This window comes from Ranitomeya imitator, chromosome 8 (assembly GCF_032444005.1).
Source record: "Ranitomeya imitator isolate aRanImi1 chromosome 8, aRanImi1.pri, whole genome shotgun sequence".
Lineage (NCBI taxonomy): Eukaryota > Metazoa > Chordata > Amphibia > Anura > Dendrobatidae > Ranitomeya > Ranitomeya imitator.
The window spans coordinates 91,428,100-91,446,663 of NC_091289.1; the positions used below are offsets into that span (position 1 = coordinate 91,428,100).

Here is an 18,564-nt window from a genome sequence, read left to right on the forward strand (position 1 = left end):
TGAATCTTCCCCAGCACTGCCTAATAATCGACGTTGCAGCAAGGTGGAACTCCACACTGCACATGGTTCAGGGGCTGTGCGAACAGAGGTATGCTGTAATTAATTTGTGGGAGGATACACATACACAGGCAGGCAGTTGGATGGCAGACATGGAGTTGTCTGGTGTGCAGTGGTCGAAGCTCCAAGACCTCTGTCAAGTCCTTCAGTGTTTTGAGGAATGCACACGGCTGGTAAGTGCAGACGACGCCATCATAAGCATGAGCATCCCACTAATGCATCTGCTGATGCAAAGTTTGACGCACATTAAGGATCAGGCGTCTGCAGCCGAGAAGGAGGGAAGCCTTGATGACAGTCAGCCATTGTCTGCTCAGGGAACTCTCCTGGACGAGGTGGCAGATTAAGAGGAGGAGGAGGAGGATGATGGGGATGAATATTTATGGGAGGAGGATGCTTCTCAGGGGGCAATAGAAACTTGTGGCGTTGCAAGGTCAGGTACAGGGTTTTTACGGGACACAAGTGATATTGATTTGCAAGAAAGTGCTCCTCAACCCAGCGCAAGCAGTGAATTAACACCTGTTTATTTATGAACTATTTTTTGGCAGACATTTAGCCCACCTAATTATTTGGGCCTACCAACTGTGTCTGCCACACATTACAGTTGTCCTCCACTGAACAAAGCTATGCCGCCTGTTTAGTCCTGTTACCAATTTTGAACTGCATTTAGCCCACTTTTTTATTTTGGGCCTACTAACTGTGTCTGCGCCACTCATTACAGTTGTCCTCCACTGAACAAAGCAATGCAGCCTGTTTAGTCCTGTTACCATTTTTTGAACTGCATTTAGCCTACTTTATTATTTGGGCCTATATCTGTGTTTCCCCCTCATCCTACCCGTTGCCCAGCCACTGCTAGATGAGTCTGCTGGTACATTGACCCAGACCACTACATTTCCCTTGCACTCTACACAGCCTGAATCTGACCATGCTGAAAGTCAGGTTCCCCTTCCCGCATGCTATACCACCTTACACGGGGACAAAGAGGAAGGTGCAGATGAAAGTGCAGGTTCCTTCATCAGGTGGGGGGCATACTCGGTGACATCACTGGCACAGGGCCCCTCAAAGTACGCAAAATTGTCTCAGGCAGTGGGAGGCACCACCCGCCGTCAAACACACCGACGTACTATGAGGGGCCCTGTGCCAGTGCCAGGTGCCAACGAGTGGGCCCCCCTGCTTGCTCAGGATCACAGCACTTGCAAAGTTGAAATACTTACCTCTCCCTGCTCCACCGCCGTGACGTATTCTGCGTTTCCTGGGCCCACGAAAATCTTGAGCCAGCCCTACCCCCCCCCCCCACAACTTTAGCCAAATGACCCCCAGTTTTCAATGCCTAACTATTATTATAAAGTAAATTAAGATTGACAAGCTTAAGAAATAAGAATTGATGCTTTTGGCATTAAAATGGGCACTGTAGGTGTTTTCCTGTCCTCCACTCACTGCCGACTTTGATTCCCCATTGACTTGCTTTGGGTTTCGTGTTTCGGTCGGCCCCCGACTTTTCAAAATTTACTGCCGATTTCACCTGACCCGACTTGTCAAACCCGACTTGATCCTAAAAAAGTAAAAGTCGCTCAACCCTACTCATAGTTAATGAGGTTAATAAAGGATTACTCTCATCTTCATAAATTAATATTATATACATATTTATCTATCTATCTATATATATATATATATATATATATATATATACAGTATATATATATATATATGTTAGGAGTCGAGTTTCCTCTGCTGCACAGGGGGAATCTCGATCCGTCTCCGCTGCGGTCTCCCATTCTTCTCCAGCCGCAGTGGAGTCTGCTCAGCAGGGACGTCGATCCCAGCGTCTCGCTAGTCTGACTCTGTGCGAAGAGTTGCTGCTGCTTTTCCTGCTTCTGCCATTGAAGCCAGTGCTGGGCAGCGGCGAGTGGACGTTTGTGGATCTAAGTCCTGCTTTTCTCTGTCTGAGCATGCCCAGGGCAGGATCTCCCGTTGGAGATCGAGGGTCACATGCTCAGGTACTGCAGCACATCCCATTGGTCCTTTTGGCAGGTCCTGAAAGGGCAAAACTTCTGTAGTTGTTTCCTGTGCTGCAGCTATATAAACTGCGCATGACCGCACGGCCATGCGCTAGTATTGTCTTGTAAATATGTGTGTGTGTTGTGAGTGAAAGTCGCTCTTTAAATAACCCTCCCTATTGAATGTCTGTTCACGGAAGGTGTATGTTTGCTATCTAGCGCCCGACTTATCCAACAACACGAAACACACATTACAGCTACCAGTTGCTGTGTCCGCCAGTACGGCGCTGTGCGCTTGCTCTGCGCTTTCCTGACCCAAGCCTGGGTGGTTAGTGGCATTCGTCAGTGCGGCACCGCACGCACTCTTGTGCCTTAATATTATTATTTATGTTCCTCTGACACACCCAGTTGCGGTGTTGTGCCAGCAAGTGTCTAATCGGACTTCAATCTTGTGTAGGGGTTGAGTCCGCTGACTTCTTGCTCGCGCTTTATGTGCGGTACTGCGGTCCTGTGACGCAACAGGATCGCTTCCTTCACGCAGGGTGAAGTTAACCCATGTGTGTATACTTAGTACCGCCATATAGTCCGTCTTACTAGCAGCAGGGTCTTATACCTGCACGGTGGACCTCGGACTGCGAACGCACCTAATACCATAACATCTGATTCTTGGTGCGTTCCGCCAGTCCCTAACAGAATACTAGCGCCAAGGTCTGGCTAGTAATGACGGACGATCAGCGTTCACAGCGGTACATCCAACAGCTGGAGGGTAGGTTGGCGGCTCTAGATCGTGCAACCTCAGCTGTGGACGTTGCTGCTGTCGCTGTTCAGGCTGCAAGTGCAGTTGCAGCCAGTTTGTCCGCTGCCACCCCTGCTCCGACCTTATCCCATCTGCCGCTTCCAGACAAGTTTGCTGGTGACAGTAAGCTATGTCGGGGATTCGTGAGCCAGTGCTCCATACATCTCGAGCTGCTGGCTGCACGTTTTAATACGGAACGGGCGAGGGTGGGATTCATCTTGTCTCTTTTGTCGGGCAGGGCGTTGGAGTGGGCAACGCCACTTTGGGAACATGGTGATCGTGTGGTACAGAGTGCTCCTATCTTCCTGGATGCTCTGACGCAGGTCTTTTTGGGACCCCGTGTCACCCACGATACCGCGCTCCAATTGTTGGCAATTACTCAGGCTTCGTCCATGGTCAGCCAGTTCGCCATCCTATTCCGGACTCTAGCTTCTGAGCTGGAATGGCCGGATAAAGTTCTTATTCCGGTGTTCTGGAAAGGACTGGCAGATCATGTGAAGGACGCCTTGGCCACCAGGGAGATTCCCACCACACTGGAGGAGCTTATTACTATAGCTACCCGCATCGATCTCCGTTTTAACGAGCGGAGGTTGGAGCGGACCCAGTGTAGGCAGAGGTTTCGGCTGACTCCCAACTTTGCCAAACCTCTAGAATCTCCTGTCATGGCGTCCGACTCCCATGAGGCCATGGAGGTTTCTCGAGCGGGACCTAGGTCTCAGACCGCTCGAGTACCTGTGCTGTGTAAAAATTGCCAGCAACCGGGACATTACGCTAATAAATGTCCACGGCGGTCGGGAAAACTATCGCGTCTAGTGACCATTGGAGGAGGTTCACTGGACACAGCGACATTTTCCTCCAAATTGTCCTTTTAAGGGACAATCCTGTTAGGCACATCCACTCTTATAGTAGAGCTTTGTGTGGATTCAGGAGCAGAAGGAAATTTTATGTCTTCTGCTTTTGCTCTGCGCCACGCAGTACCTCTGGTTATGCTTGCCAAACCAGTAACCGTTAGAGTGGTGAATGGGTCGACACTTCCGCTACAGATCACACATCAGACTGTCCCTTTCACGTTAGCCATGTCCCCATCCCACCAGGAGATTATTTCCCTTCTTGTCCTTCCCGAGGGAATGGATGAGATTCTGCTGGGAATACCCTGGCTCCGTTTCCACTCCCCACATATTGAGTGGACCTCTTGGAGGATATTGGGTTGGAGTGAATCCTGTAAGGGCAGATGTGTGAAAGAGTGCGTTCAGGTTTCCACCACTGAGATGCCCGCAGATCTCTCTACTCTCCCCAAATACTATTGGTCTTATGCAGATGTCTTCTCCAAAAAGGCTGCGGAGACCCTTCCGCCTCACCGTCCCTATGACTGTCCTATAGATCTCTTGCCTGGAGCAGAACCTCCTCGGGGACGGGTCTATCCCCTCTCTCTCCCGGAAACGGAGGCTATGTCCCAGTACATCCAGGAGAATTTGGCAAGAGGGTTTATTAGGAAGTCAGTGTCACCAGCAGGGGCAGGGTTCTTCTTCGTACAGAAGAAGAATGGAGAGTTGCGTCCTTGCATAGACTACAGGGGTCTTAACGCCATCACCGTTAAGAATAAGTACCCGCTGCCCCTGATTTCTGAGCTTTTTGATGGGCTACGGGGAGCTAAGGTATTTACCAAATTAGACCTGCGGGGAGCTTATAACCTGATTCGCATCCGTGAGGGAGACGAATGGAAGACGGCGTTTAACACCAGAGATGGGCACTATGAGTATCTGGTGATGCCCTTCGGGCTCTGTAATGCCCCAGCCGTTTTCCAAGACTTTGTCAATGACATCTTCCGGGATATGCTTTCCACCTCGGTCGTAGTCTATCTGGATGATATTCTCATCTTCTCTCCAGATATTGACTCCCACCGGAGAGATGTTGGCAGAGTCTTCGACCTCTTACGGGCAAACTCTCTTTACGCAAAGTTGGAGAAGTGTGTGTTTGAGCAGGAGTCTTTACCTTTCCTGGGCTATATCATCTCTGCCCAGGGATTGGCTATGGATCCTGCCAAACTACAGGCTGTGATGGACTGGCAAGAACCCCATTCACTTAAAGCGGTGCAGCGCTTTATGGGGTTCATTAATTATTACCGCCAGTTCATTCCCCATTTCTCAACTTTGGTAGCTCCCTTGGTAGCCCTCACCAAGAAGGGAGCAAATCCCAAAGTGTGGTCTGAAGAGGTCTCCAAGGCCTTTTCTTCTACTAAGTCTCATTTTGCTAGCGCTCCCATCCTACATTGTCCCGATGTCGATAAGCCGTTTATAATGGAGGTGGATGCTTCTTCTGTTGGTGCTGGAGCAGTCCTCTTCCAAAAGGATGCTCAAGGTCGGAAGCATCCGTGCTTCTTCTTCTCCAAGACCTTCACACCAGCGGAGAGGAATTATTCCATCGGGGACAGGGAGTTGCTAGCGATGAAATTGGCTTTCGCAGAGTGGAGACATCTCTTGGAGGGGGCTCGTTTTCCCTTTCAAGTTTTTACAGACCACAAAAATTTGCTCTATTTGCAAACAGCCCAGCGGCTAAATTCTCGCCAGGCCAGATGGTCCTTATTCTTCTCCCGATTCCACTTCACCCTCCATTATCTCGCTGGGGAGAAGAATATTCGAGCTGATGCTCTTTCTCGCTCTGTTGTGTCATCTGAGGAGGAAGGAGAGCCTCGGCTTATTGTTCCTTCTGAGAGCTTGAGAACCGTGGCTCCGGTGTCGCTTGAGTCTGTGCCTCCGGGCAAGACTTTTGTGCCCATAAATTTGCGACCGGAGGTTCTCTCTTGGGCTCATTCCTCCAGGGTGGGTGGACACTTTGGGACAAAAAGGACATCTGAGCTGCTGGCGAGGACGTACTGGTGGCCGCATATGCTCCGAGATGTCAGAGATTACGTTCTGGCGTATGTCTCATGCGCCAAAAATAAGTCTCCTCGACAACGGCCGTCTGGGTTACTCTATCCCTTGCCGGTGGCAGACAGGCCCTGGGAGATGGACGGGATGGACTTTGTAGTGGGTTTGCCCAAGTCTCGCGGCTGTACCATCATTTGGGTTATTACCGATCATTTCTCGAAAATGGTGCATTTGGTGCCGCTCCCACGGTTACCTTCTGCACGGGCCTTGGCAGCGTTGTTCATAAGACACATCTTCCGCCTACACGGCATGCCAGACAAAATTGTCAGTGACCGGGGTCCCCAGTTTGCGTCTCGGTTCTGGAGAGAGCTTTGTCGTCTTCCCAGCATTGAGTTAAATCTCTCTTCCGCATATCATCCCGAGACGAATGGGTTGGTAGAGAGGGCCAATCAGACTCTGGTCACACATCTACGACATTTTGTTTCTGCCAGGCAGGATGACTGGGCATCTTTATTACCATGGGCAGAGTTCGCCCTTAATAACACTGTAGCCGACTCCACCGGTCAGACTCCTTTCCTCCTTAATTACGGCCAGCATCCGCGGGTTCCTGTGCCTATGCCCGTGTCCTCTGCTGACTCCAGGGTGGAAGACTGGGCAGTGGAGGCACGGGACATTTGGGACCGCACTCAGGATGCCATTCGGGCCTCGAAGGAGAGAATGAGGTCCTCCGCCGATGCACATCGGCGCCCTGCCCCGACCTTTGCTCCTGGCAATTTAGTGTGGCTCTCTGCCCGTAAGATCAGGCTGCGAGTTGAGTCCACTAAATCTGCTCCTCGCTACTTGGGCCCATTCAAGGTCCTCGAGCAGGTTAATCCTGTGGTCTATCGTTTGGCCCTTCCGCCACGCCTGGGTATCACCGACACCTTTCATGTGTCCCTCTTGAAACCCGTGTATATGTCCCGGTTTTCCGAGTCATCTGCTGGGACATCGGGTTCGTCTACGGACGATTATGAGGTGAACGCTATTTTGGGGTTCAAGGTGGTACGTGGCAAAAAATTTTATTTGGTGGACTGGAAGGTTTATGGTCCCGAGGACAGGTCCTGGGAGCCTGTTGAGCACATTCGGGCCCCGCAGCTCATTGCTGCCTTCGAACGTAGCAAGACCCAAGGAGGGGGGGCCCTAGCAGGGGGGGTAATGTTAGGAGTCGAGTTTCATCTGCTGCACAGGGGGAATCTCGATCCGTCTCCGCTGCGGTCTCCCATTCTTCTCCAGCCGCAGTGGAGTCTGCTCAGCAGGGACGTCAATCCCAGCGTCTCGCTCAGTCTGACTCTGTGCGAAGAGTTACTGCTGCTTTTCCTGCTTCTGCCATTGATGCCAGTGCTGGGCAGCGGTGAGTGGACGTTTCTGGATCTAAGTCCTGCTTTTCTCTGTCTGAGCATGCCCAGGGCAGGATCTCCCGTTGGAGATCGAGTGTCACATGCTCAGGTACTGCAGCACATCCCATTGGTCCTTTTGGCAGGTCCTGAAAGGGCAAAACTTCTGTAGCTGTTTCCTGTGCTGCAGCTATATAAACTGCGCATGACCGCACGGCCATGCGCTAGTATTGTCTTGTAAATATGTGTGTGTGTTGTGAGTGAAAGTCGCTCTTTAAATAACCCTCCCTATTGAATGTCTGTTCGCGGAAGGTGTATGTTTGCTATCTAGCGCCCGACTTATCCAACAACACGAAACACACATTACAGCTACCAGTTGCTGTGTCCGCCAGTACGGCGCTGTGCGCTTGCTCTGCGATTTCCTGACCCAAGCCTGGGTGGTTAGTGGCGTTCGTCAGTGCGGCACCGCACGCACTCTTGTGCCTTAATATTATTATTTATGTTCCTCTGACACACCCAGTTGCAGTGTTGTGCCAGCAAGTGTCTAATCGGACTTCAATCCTGTGTAGGGGTTGAGTCCGCTGACTTCTTGCTTGCGCTTTATGTGCGGTACTGCGGTCCTGTGACGCAACAGGATCGCTTCCTTCACGCAGGGTGAAGTTAACCCATGTGTGTATACTTAGTACCGCCATATAGTCCGTCTTATTAGCAGCAGGGTCTTTTACCTGCACGGTGGACCTCGGACTGCGAACGCACCTAATACCATAACATCTGATTCTTGGTGCGTTCCGCCAGTCCCTAACATATATATATATATATATATATATATATATATATATATATATATATATATATATATATATATATATATATATATATATATATATATATTGTAGCGTGGCTAAAGGATGTCTAATCGATGGGAGATATGTGTCTTATAGATGGCTTGTTGCTGTGATGTAACCATGGCTACCTATATGTGTTTCAGGACCTGTGGTGATGTCCCAACCACATGTCTGGTCATGTGATGGGTTCTGGGTGTGGTTAGACATATAAAAGAAAGCCTAATGCTTAACACAGGTAGGTATGTGTGGAGGTGAAACCCTCCTGAGTGTGTTACGGCTTCAGGACTGAGCCGGATGAACTGGACACTTGTTTTTCTTTACCTGAACCAAAGGCTATTTGTTTTCTGTTGTTTGCCACATGGTTTATGAAGCAATAAACCCAGTGAACTTTAAAGGAACACGTCTCCTGAGTGTCAGCCGTCGCAGCTGAGTGAGTGAAATCCCTACAATTGGTGGAGAATGCGGGCAGTGTTCCCAGCGGAGACGTGAGTTTATTTTGAATGTCCTGGGTCAAGGCTGTTGCAAGCCAGCAAGCATTGCCGGAGAAAATGGAGGACCTGCTGAAACAATTGGTCCAGATGCAGTCACAGCAGGAGAAAAGGCAGCAAGAGACCAACAGGCTGTTGATGCAGCAGATACAACAGAGCCAGCAGGAGCAACGGCAGCAGATGCAACAAAGCCAGCAGGAGCAACGGCAGCAGATGCAACAAAGCCAGCAGGAGCAACGGCAGCAGTTACAACAGAGCCAGCAGCAGATGCAGCAGAGCCAGCAGGAGCAACGGCAGCAGATGCAGCAGAGCCAGCAGGAGCATCAGCAGCAGATGCAGCTTCTGGCAACCGCCATCCAGGGCAAGGCGAGCGCCCCAACCCCAGGTTTGGCTGATGACACCCACGTCCGGAAAACGGTAAGACGCGCATTGCAGAAAATGACTCCCGGGGATGATGTTGAGGCCTTCCTGACGGTGTTTGAGAGGGTCGCTGAGAGGGAAAAACTTCCGCCAGAGCAGTGGGCAGAGGTACTTGCGCCATACCTGACGGGAGAACCCCAGAAGGCGTACTATGATTTGACCTTGCAGGATGCCAAAGAGTATCACAAATTGAAAGCCGAGATTCTCGCACATTTGGGGGTGACACTGACTGTCAGGGCACAGCGAGTTCACTCCTGGGGCTATCACCGGGACAAACCACCTCGTTCCCAAATGTTTGATCTGTTGCACCTGGTCCAGAAATGGCTGCAGCCAGAGTCCTCTGCGCCTGCACAGATGGTAGAACGGGTGATGATGGATCGGTTTGTCCATTCCCTCCCGAGGCCTATACAGTCTTGGGTTGCCCAGGGTGATCCCCAGAATGCCGACGAGCTGATCGGACTGGTTGAGAGGTACCAAGGGTTGGAAGGCTCCTTCGGGAGGCAGCCCATGCCGTACTGGGGATCCCAGAAGGCAGCTGAGTCCCAAAAAGGGGTGGTGCGTCCAAGGTCACAAAGGGCGGGGGAGGTGGTGCCCAAGGTCCCCACGGGTGATATTATTTGTTGGAGGTGCCACAAGCCAGGACATATAGCTGCCCATTGTTCCCAAACCACTGAGCAGATGGACTGCAGCATGGGACGCCGTTGTTCATACTATGCGTATCCAGCTTGCAGTGTGAACTCTCCGCCCAATGAGGGACCTCAAGCATGTCCCGTGAAGGTGAACGGTCAAGCAGTAACGGCACTGTTAGACTCGGGGAGCCTAGTGACCCTGGTGAGGGCCACTTTTCCTCTCCACCTGCTCCCGGGAAAGAAGGTCGGAGTGCGGTGCATAAATGGTGATGCAAAGGACTACCCTGTGGCCAGTGTGAACATTGAAACGACATGTGGCACGGAGTCCCACATAGTCGGCGTCGTTCAGGACTTGTTGCACCCTATAATTATTGGCCGTGATTTCTGTTTGTTTTGGGATTTGTGGGGGAAAGGTTCTGAGCTCCCTAGCAAGAGTAGGGAACCAGTGAACCCGGGAAGGGTGGTGCCACACCCAGAGTCAGACAGATTTCCTTTTTGTGTCCTGGCTGGAGATGAGGAGGAAGTGTCCCCTGCATCTGACATTCTGGAGTTAGAGGTATCCGGTGAAAATTTTGGGACTTCCCAACATAGGGACCCCACTCTGAGGGAAGCCTTTAATAATGTCACAGTTATTGACGGGGTGGTACAGGAGCCGGGGGCAGACACAAGATTTCCCCATTTTCTAATGAGCAGGGAGTTGTTGTACCGGGTCACGAAAATAAGGGAGGAGTTGGTAGAGCAGTTGGTAGTGCCGGGTCCATATAGACGGAAGGTGTTGGACATGGCCCATTCACACATCTTGGGTGGACACCTAGGGGTGGAAAAAACGCAGGAACGGGTTGTGCAGAGGTTCTATTGGCCTGGGTGCCACCGGGAAATAGTGAACTATTGCAGGTCCTGCCCTACATGTCAGCTAACTGCTCCCACTCCTCATTTCCGGAACCCCCTTGTGCCACTGCCCATTATTGAGGTGCCATTCGAGAGAATTGCCATGGACTTGGTCGGTCCCTTAGTTAAATCAGCCCGGGGCCATCAGTATATATTAGTCATCCTGGACTACGCCACACGCTATCCTGAGGCAATTCCCTCGAGAAATTCTTCTTCAAAGAGTATAGCTCGCGAGTTGGTCCATGTCTTTTCCCGGACAGGTCTGCCGAAGGAGATCCTGACTGACCAGGGGACACCTTTCATGAGCAAGGTGATGAGGGAACTATGCAAAGCCCTGAAAATCTCCCAGTTGAGGACCTCGGTGTACCATCCCCAGTCAGATGGCCTTGTTGAGAGATTTAACAAGACACTGAAGAGCATGCTGAGAAAAGCTATAGAGAAAGACGGTAGAGACTGGGATTGTCTCTTACCCTATTTGATGTTTTCCATTCGTGAAGTTCCACAGGCCTCCACAGGTTTCTCACCGTTTGAGCTTCTGTATGGCCGACATCCACGAGGACTCCTGGATATAGCCAAGGAAACCTGGGAAGCCGAAGTCACGCCCCACAGAAGCGTCATTGAGCATGTGGCCCTGATGCAGCAGAGGATTGCAAAGGTGATGCCTATCGTGAAAGAACACCTTCTCCAAGCACAAGAAGCTCAGGCCAGGGTCTACAACCGGTCTGCAAGAGTGAGGCAATTCAATCCGGGAGACCGAGTTCTTGTGTTAGTTCCGACAGTGGAAAGCAAGTTCTTGGCCAAATGGCAAGGGCCATATGAGGTTGTCGAGAAACTTGGTGAAGTAAACTATAAAATTCACCAACCAGGAAGACGGAAACCATTCCAAGTATACCATGTCAACCTTATCAAGCCGTGGCAAGATAGAGAGCCGACAGTAACTCCATCGTTGTTAAGCAACCCAGAAGATGAGGTTGGAGCGGTTACTATAGCGGAGACGCTATCGGAGTCCCAGAAACAGCAATGCCGGGAGTTACTCCAGAAAAACAGGGACCTGTTTTCCGAGTTGCCTGGGTACACGAAGGTCATAGAGCATGAGGTCCTGACAGAGCCCCATGTGCGCGTGAACGTGAAGCCCTATAGAATTCCTGAGGCCCGTCGAGAAATAGTCTCCAAGGAAGTGGAGCGTATGTTGAAGCTTGGAGTCATTGAGGAATCCAAGAGCGGTTGGTCGAGCCCAATTGTCCTGGTCCCAAAACCTGATGGGGAGTGGAGATTTTGCAACGACTATAGGAAGTTGAATGAGGTCTCCAAGTTCGACGCATATCCCATGCCCCGAGTTGATGAGCTCATCGAAAGGCTTGGGCCCGCCAGGTACATAACCACCTTGGATTTGACGAAGGGGTATTGGCAGATCCCCATGGCACAGGAAGCCAAGGAGAAGACGGCGTTTTCTACACCATATGGATGCTTCCAGTATGTCCGGATGCCATTTGGCCTACAGGGAGCTCCGGCCACCTTCCAAAGGGCTATGGATAGAGTCCTTGCACCCCACAAGGCATACGCTGCTGCGTACCTAGATGATATCGTCATCTTTAGCCCGGACTGGGAGAGTCATCTGGAGAAAGTCCAAGCGGTGTTTGATGCTATAAGAGAGGCCGGATTTACAATAAACCCGAAGAAGTGTGCATTGGGTAAAGAAGAAGCTAAGTACCTTGGATACATAGTGGGTCATGGAGAAATAAAACCCCAAATCAGTAAAGTGGAGGCAATTCAAACATGGCCAAAACCAGTTTCCAAGAAGCAAGTTAAAGCCTTCCTGGGAATCGTGGGATATTACAGGAGGTTCATCCCAAACTTCGCCACAATGGCGGCGCCTCTGACTGACCTGCTAAAAGGGACAAAATCAGTAATGGTTAAGTGGTCCGAAGAAACAGATTCAGCCTTCCAAGAAATGAAAGAGGCTTTATGTAAGCAACCCGTTCTGATGGCCCCAAACTTCAAGAAAGAATTTATTCTTCAGACAGATGCCTCAGATGTTGGGGTGGGAGCAGTCCTTTCCCAAGAACTACATGGAGAGGAGCATCCTTTTCTCTATCTGAGTAGGAAGCTGTCCTCGTCTGAAAAGAACTACTCAGTCGTTGAAAAGGAGTGCTTGGCCATAAAATGGGCAGTCGACACATTACAGTACTATTTGCTGGGACGTAAATTTAGACTGATATCCGACCATGCCCCACTTAGGTGGATGAGGGAAACGAAGGGTAGAAATGCTAGGGTCACCCGTTGGTTGTTAGCCCTGCAGGACTTCTGTTTCCATGTGGAACATAGGGCCGGAAATCTGCACGGTAATGCTGATGCCCTGTCAAGAATCCCTTGTCTAGTGGGAGAAAGTGCCAAGCCCCACGGCTTTAGGCAGAGGGGGGAGGTATGTAGCGTGGCTAAAGGATGTCTAATCGATGGGAGATATGTGTCTTATAGATGGCTTGTTGCTGTGATGTAACCATGGCTACCTATATGTGTTTCAGGACCTGTGGTGATGTCACAACCACATGTCTGGTCATGTGATGGGTTCTGGGTGTGGTTAGACATATAAAAGAAAGCCTAATGCTTAACACAGGTAGGTATGTGTGGAGGTGAAACCCTCCTGAGTGTGTTACGGCTTCAGGACTGAGCCGGATGAACTGGACACTTGTTTTTCTTTACCTGAACCAAAGGCTATTTGTTTTCTGTTGTTTGCCACATGGTTTATGAAGCAATAAACCCAGTGAACTTTAAAGGAACACGTCTCCTGAGTGTCAGCCGTCGCAGCTGAGTGAGTGAAATCCCTACAATATATATATATATATATATATATATATATATATATTCAAGTTTTGAACCACTCTTGAGGTATTAACTTTTCATTTGGTTATGGCTCATTGACTAGGAGACCGATCACTGCTGCTTTTTAAATTGAATTTGTCACCAGATTTTTGCTACCTCACCAGGGAGCAGCATAATGTAGGAAAAGAGACCCTTATTCCAATGCTGTATCACTTACCATCTATACTCGAGTATGAGCCAACCCGAGTATAAGCCAGGACCCCAAATTTTGCCACGAAAAACTGGGAAAACTTAATGACTTGAGTATAAGCCTAGGGTGGAAAATGCAGCAGCTACTGGTAAATTTCAAAAATAAAATTACTGTAGATAAAAATAAAAATAACATTAATTGAGACATCAGTATGTTAAGTGTTTTTGAATATCCATATTGAGTCAGGAGCCCCATATAATAATAATAATAATAATTTTTATTTACCGTATATACCGTATAAATGCAAAGGCATTTGATACAGTTCCACATAACAGCCTTAGGGGTTGTTTCCACTAGCGAGATATACGTCCGAGTCTCGCATGTGGAAACGAAGCTCTGGTGCCGGCACTTCAGAGCGGAGCGTGCGGCTCCATGTATTCCTATGCGGCCGCACGCTACGCTCAGAAGTGCCGGCACCAGCGCTTCGCTTTCGGACGTGTATCTCGCTAGTGGAAACAACCCCTTATACTGAAGCTCTATAAGCAGGGACTGGGGGAAACTACCGTATATACTAGAGTATAAGCCGACTCGAGTGTAAGCCGAGACCCCTAATTTTGCCACAAAAAACTGGGAAATCTTAATGACTCGAGTATAAGCCTAGGGTGGGAAATGCAGCAGCTACTGGTAAATTTCAAAAATAAAAATAGATACCAATAAAAATAAAATTAATTGAGACATCAGTAGGTTACGTGTTTTTGAATATCCATATTGAATCAGGAGCTTCATATAATGCTCCATACAGTTCATGATGGCCCCATAAGATGCTCCATAATAAAATATGCCACATAAAATGCTCCATAAAGTTTATGATGGGCCCCATTAGATGCTTCATAGAAAATATGCCCAATACAATGCTGCATAGGTTGATTATGGCCCCATAAGATGCTCCATAGATAATGTGCCCCCTACAATGCTGCATAGGTTGATTATGGCTCCATAAGATGCTCCATAGAAATATTTGCCCCATAGCCGGCTGCTGCGATAAAAAAAATCACATACTCACTTCTTGTCCTGAGCAGGTTCCCGGCACTTGCAATATTCACCTGTCTGCGTTCCACCGCTGGGCGTCGCTGTGTCTTCCGCGTCCTCCGCAGTGACTGTTGAGGCAGAGGGCAGAGTGCACACTAATCGCATGATTGCGTTATCGCGCCCGCTTACCTGAACGTCACAGGCAGAGGACGCAGAAGACAACAGTGGTGGAACGCGGACAGATGAATATTGCGCAATACTCACCCTCCAGTCTCCATTATACTCACCTGCTCCCGACGCGGTCCCTGGCAGCTTCTCATTGACAGGTGATCTTCGGCGCCCGCAGCTTCTTCCTGTGTTCAGCGGTCACATCGTACCGCTCATTAAAGTAATGAACATGTGTCCATATTTATTACTTTAATGAGTGGTACCACGTGACCGCTGAACACAGGAAGAAGCTGCGGGCACCGGAGAAGCAGGAACGTGCAGAGACGCGCCGGGAGCAGGTAAGTATGATTTGACAGCTGCCACCCCCGCCGACCCCTGGGACAATGACTCGAGTATAAGCTGAGAGAGGCACTTTCAGCCCAAAAAAATGGGCTGAGAATCTCGGCTCATACTCGAGTATATACGGTATATAGCGCCAACATATTCCGCAGCACTTTACAATTAAGTGGGGACATATACAGACAATAAATACAATACAACTTGAGACAATTTAAACAGTTACATTAGGATTGAGGTCCCTGCTCGCAAGCTTACAATCTACAAGGAAATGGGGGACACAATAGGTGAAAAGTGCTTGTTATTTCAGGTCTGGCAATTATAAATAGGGATTTTCATATAAAGCTGCATGATCCGGTCATCAGTCCGTGTGTTTAAGTGCAATAGTCAAGTATTAAGTGCAGTTATCGTGTGCTTCATAAAGTTCATGATGGGCCCCATAAGATGCTCCATACAAAATATGCCCCATATAATGCTTCATAAAGTTCTTGACGGGCCCCATAAGATGCTCAATAATAAAATATGCCCCATATAATGCTTCATAAAGTTTATGATGGTCCCATAAGATGCTTCATACAAAAATATGCCCCATATAATCCTGCATAAAGGTTGGTTATGGCCCTATAAGATGCTCCATAGAAAATGTGCCCATATAACGCTGCATAAAGGTTGGTTATGGCCCCATAAGATGCTCCATAGAAACATTTGCCCCATATAATGCTGCACAACGGTTGATTATGGCCCCATAAGATGCTCCATAGAAACATTTGCCCCACATGCTGCTGCTGCGATTGAAAAAAAAAATGACATACTCACCTCTTGTCCTGAGCAGGTGGGGACATCGGCACTTGCGATATTCACCTGTCCCCATCCCACTGCCGCGCGCTGCTCTGTCTTCCGTTTCTCTGCAGTAACTGTTCAGGAAGAGGGCGGCGCACACACTAAACACGTCATCGCACCCTCTGACCTGAACGTCACAGCTAGATGACGGGGAAGACACAGCGGCGTGTGCCAGTAGAACGGGGACAGGTGAATATAGCAATGCTCATCCTCCCCTGTTATACTCACCCTCCAGGCGCGGTCCCTGCTTCTCCGATGCGATGGTCTCTGACGCCGGCAGCTTGTTCCTGTGTTCAGCGGTCACTGGTACCGCTCATTAAAGTAATGAATATGCACTCCACCCCTATGGGAGTGGAGTCGCATCCATATTCATTACTTTAATGAGGGGCACCACGTGACCGCAGAACACAGGAAGAGCTGTGAGAGCTGGGGAAGCAGGGACGTGCAGAGACGCACCGGGAGCAGGTGAGTATGATTCGATAGCTGCTGCTCCCCCCCCCAGCCGACCCCCTGGGACAATGACTCAAGTATAAGCCGAGAGGGGCACATTCAGCCTAAAAAAATGGGCTGAAAATCTCAGCTTATACTCGAGTATATACGGTACTTACTGGGTGAAGCAGTTGTGACAATCAGAGTTTTAGATGTAACATGAAGCAGAGCTCAGAAATCTAACCTTGCCCACACTACAGCTCTTTATCTACATTGCTTATTAATAGTGAGCTACTAATGACAGGATGGGGCGTGGTCTGACAAGCTGGTACAAGGCAGCTAATTGCAGCAACGATAATGTCCTAGTGATAAAATTTACATTGTAAGCAAACAGCACACAGCCTGATAAGAGACACATCACTGATTCCAGTATTTTAGCAGCTTCCTGATGTTGTCCTCAGATTATCTAAAAAAAACCTGATTCCCGTTAACTAGTTAGCACATCTCTGAAGCTGGCCTAGATTAGTCACTAACAGCTTGCTCCAACGATCCTGGCCAGCTTAAAGAGTGCTTACAAGCTTAAAGGGACTCTGTCACCTGAATTTGGAGGGAACAATTTTCAGCCATGGAGGCGGGGTTTTCGGGTGTTTGATTCACCCTTTCCTTACCCGCTGGCTGCGTGCTGGCTGCAATATTGGATTGAAGTTCATTCTCTGTCCTCCATAGTACACGCCTGCACAAGGCACGATTGGAAAGGGTGAATCAAACACCCGAAAACTCCGCCTCTATGGCTGAAATTTTTCCCTCCAAATTCAGGTGACAGAGTCCCTTTAATAGAAAAGAGCTTGTAAGCACTGTATGTCTGCTGTCTGGCTGCATTGGATGGTCTTCAAGGTAATAAGCTGTAAACAAAATAAAATGTTAATACTGTATCTCATGAATGGATGAAATTTTTAATAAACAGTAAAAAACAAAATTGCTTGTATTTATAAGCACTATCCAACAATAGTGGTTTGTAAAGTTCAGAATAACCCTTTAATTCTAGAAACACTGCAGCTGTGACAAGCTGAGCTGCAAATGCAGACAGAAGTATTTGCAAGGAGCCAGAAACACCTGGTAAATCTCACTTATCTGTAGTGAATATTAAATCTGTAATTCATTAAAGACTAGTGAAATAAAAGAAAATACTGTATGTTAGTCAGTCAGTTCACTACCTGACCTATTGCACCCTACAGGAGAAAAAATACAAAGGGGGCAGAGTGTGCGACTACTTCTGTAGTGTCCCATTATTACCATCAGACCAAAATTTCTACCGGTCCTTATCAGCTGCCAGGGTGGATAAATTTCCCATTTCTAGTGCGGCTTTAAGGGATGTAGGAAAAAAGATTGGAATTACAAAGTGTCGAAGGATTGCCAAACAATTTAAGAATTTAACCAATTAGAAACTGGAAACTCATGCAGTCATCCCTGGATCTCGTTCTGACCCCAAACTGCTATGCACGGACTGGCCGCCTGTCTCCCAACCAGAGAGTGACAGCATCATATAAATACATCAAGGGCTTATGCAGACATCTGTGGATCTCATTCTGATCCCTAACCGCCATGCATGTACTGGCATCCTGTCTCCCAATCAGAGCGTGACAGCATCATATAAATACATGAAGGGCTCATGCCTCAGTTGGGAGAGCCATGACCAGATCATACATTAGTTTACTCAGATTACTGATTTACACTGACATCTGCATGAGCCATGTGGAAACAGTTCAAATGTGAACAAGGATTCTAATCAATAATGGAAGGTAAAAATAAATATAAATACATTATAATTCATTTATTTCTATTTATTTGTATTTCCAGGAAAAAAACATATTTCCAATATATGACTGCTAAGAAATGCATTAATTTATATTTTCAAATCTAGGTGAAACGCAGCCACAATGGATTATAACTATCTCACCAGCTGACCTGAAACAAAAGAAGCCTAATCATGAGCAAATATTTGGATGATTATTATTTCTTAAACTGGTAAATAGTTAATAAAACTTCCTAATAATATTTTTCTGTCATAATCTGAATTTAAGAATTGTAAACAATAAAAAAAATTAAATGAAATTGTTGTCAAATCTGTTTATGATTTGTATGTGTTACTTATTTTAAATTTGTATTATTACTGTTATTATTGTTTCATTTAGTTTTAGTATTATAAGTCAATACACTTTTTTCAAGTTTTTCACACAACACTTACAGAGGTTTTCTGGATCTAGTATAAAATCAGGTAAAGGGTCTAATATTTGTAATGTATACACTATTAGTAGTGTTGAGCGATACCTTCCGATATCGGAAAGTATCGGTATCGGATTGGATCGGCCGATATTCAAAAAATATCGGATATCGC

The 18,564-nt window shown here is 48.1% G+C and overlaps 1 protein-coding gene across 7 annotated transcripts in view; it reads left to right on the forward strand.

The window, feature by feature from the left end:
• PDE4DIP (phosphodiesterase 4D interacting protein) overlaps positions 1 to 18,281 on the forward strand; it is a 1,776,665-nt gene extending 1,758,384 nt beyond the window's left edge. For all 7 annotated transcript variants that reach the window (XM_069737152.1, XM_069737153.1, XM_069737154.1 and 4 more), the window contains one exon: positions 18,091 to 18,281. In XM_069737152.1, the coding sequence (XP_069593253.1) occupies positions 18,091 to 18,117 (27 nt within the window). In that variant the 3' untranslated portion in view covers positions 18,118 to 18,281. The remainder of the gene's footprint in view (positions 1 to 18,090) is intronic.
• Positions 18,282 to 18,564: the final 283 nt, after the last annotated feature.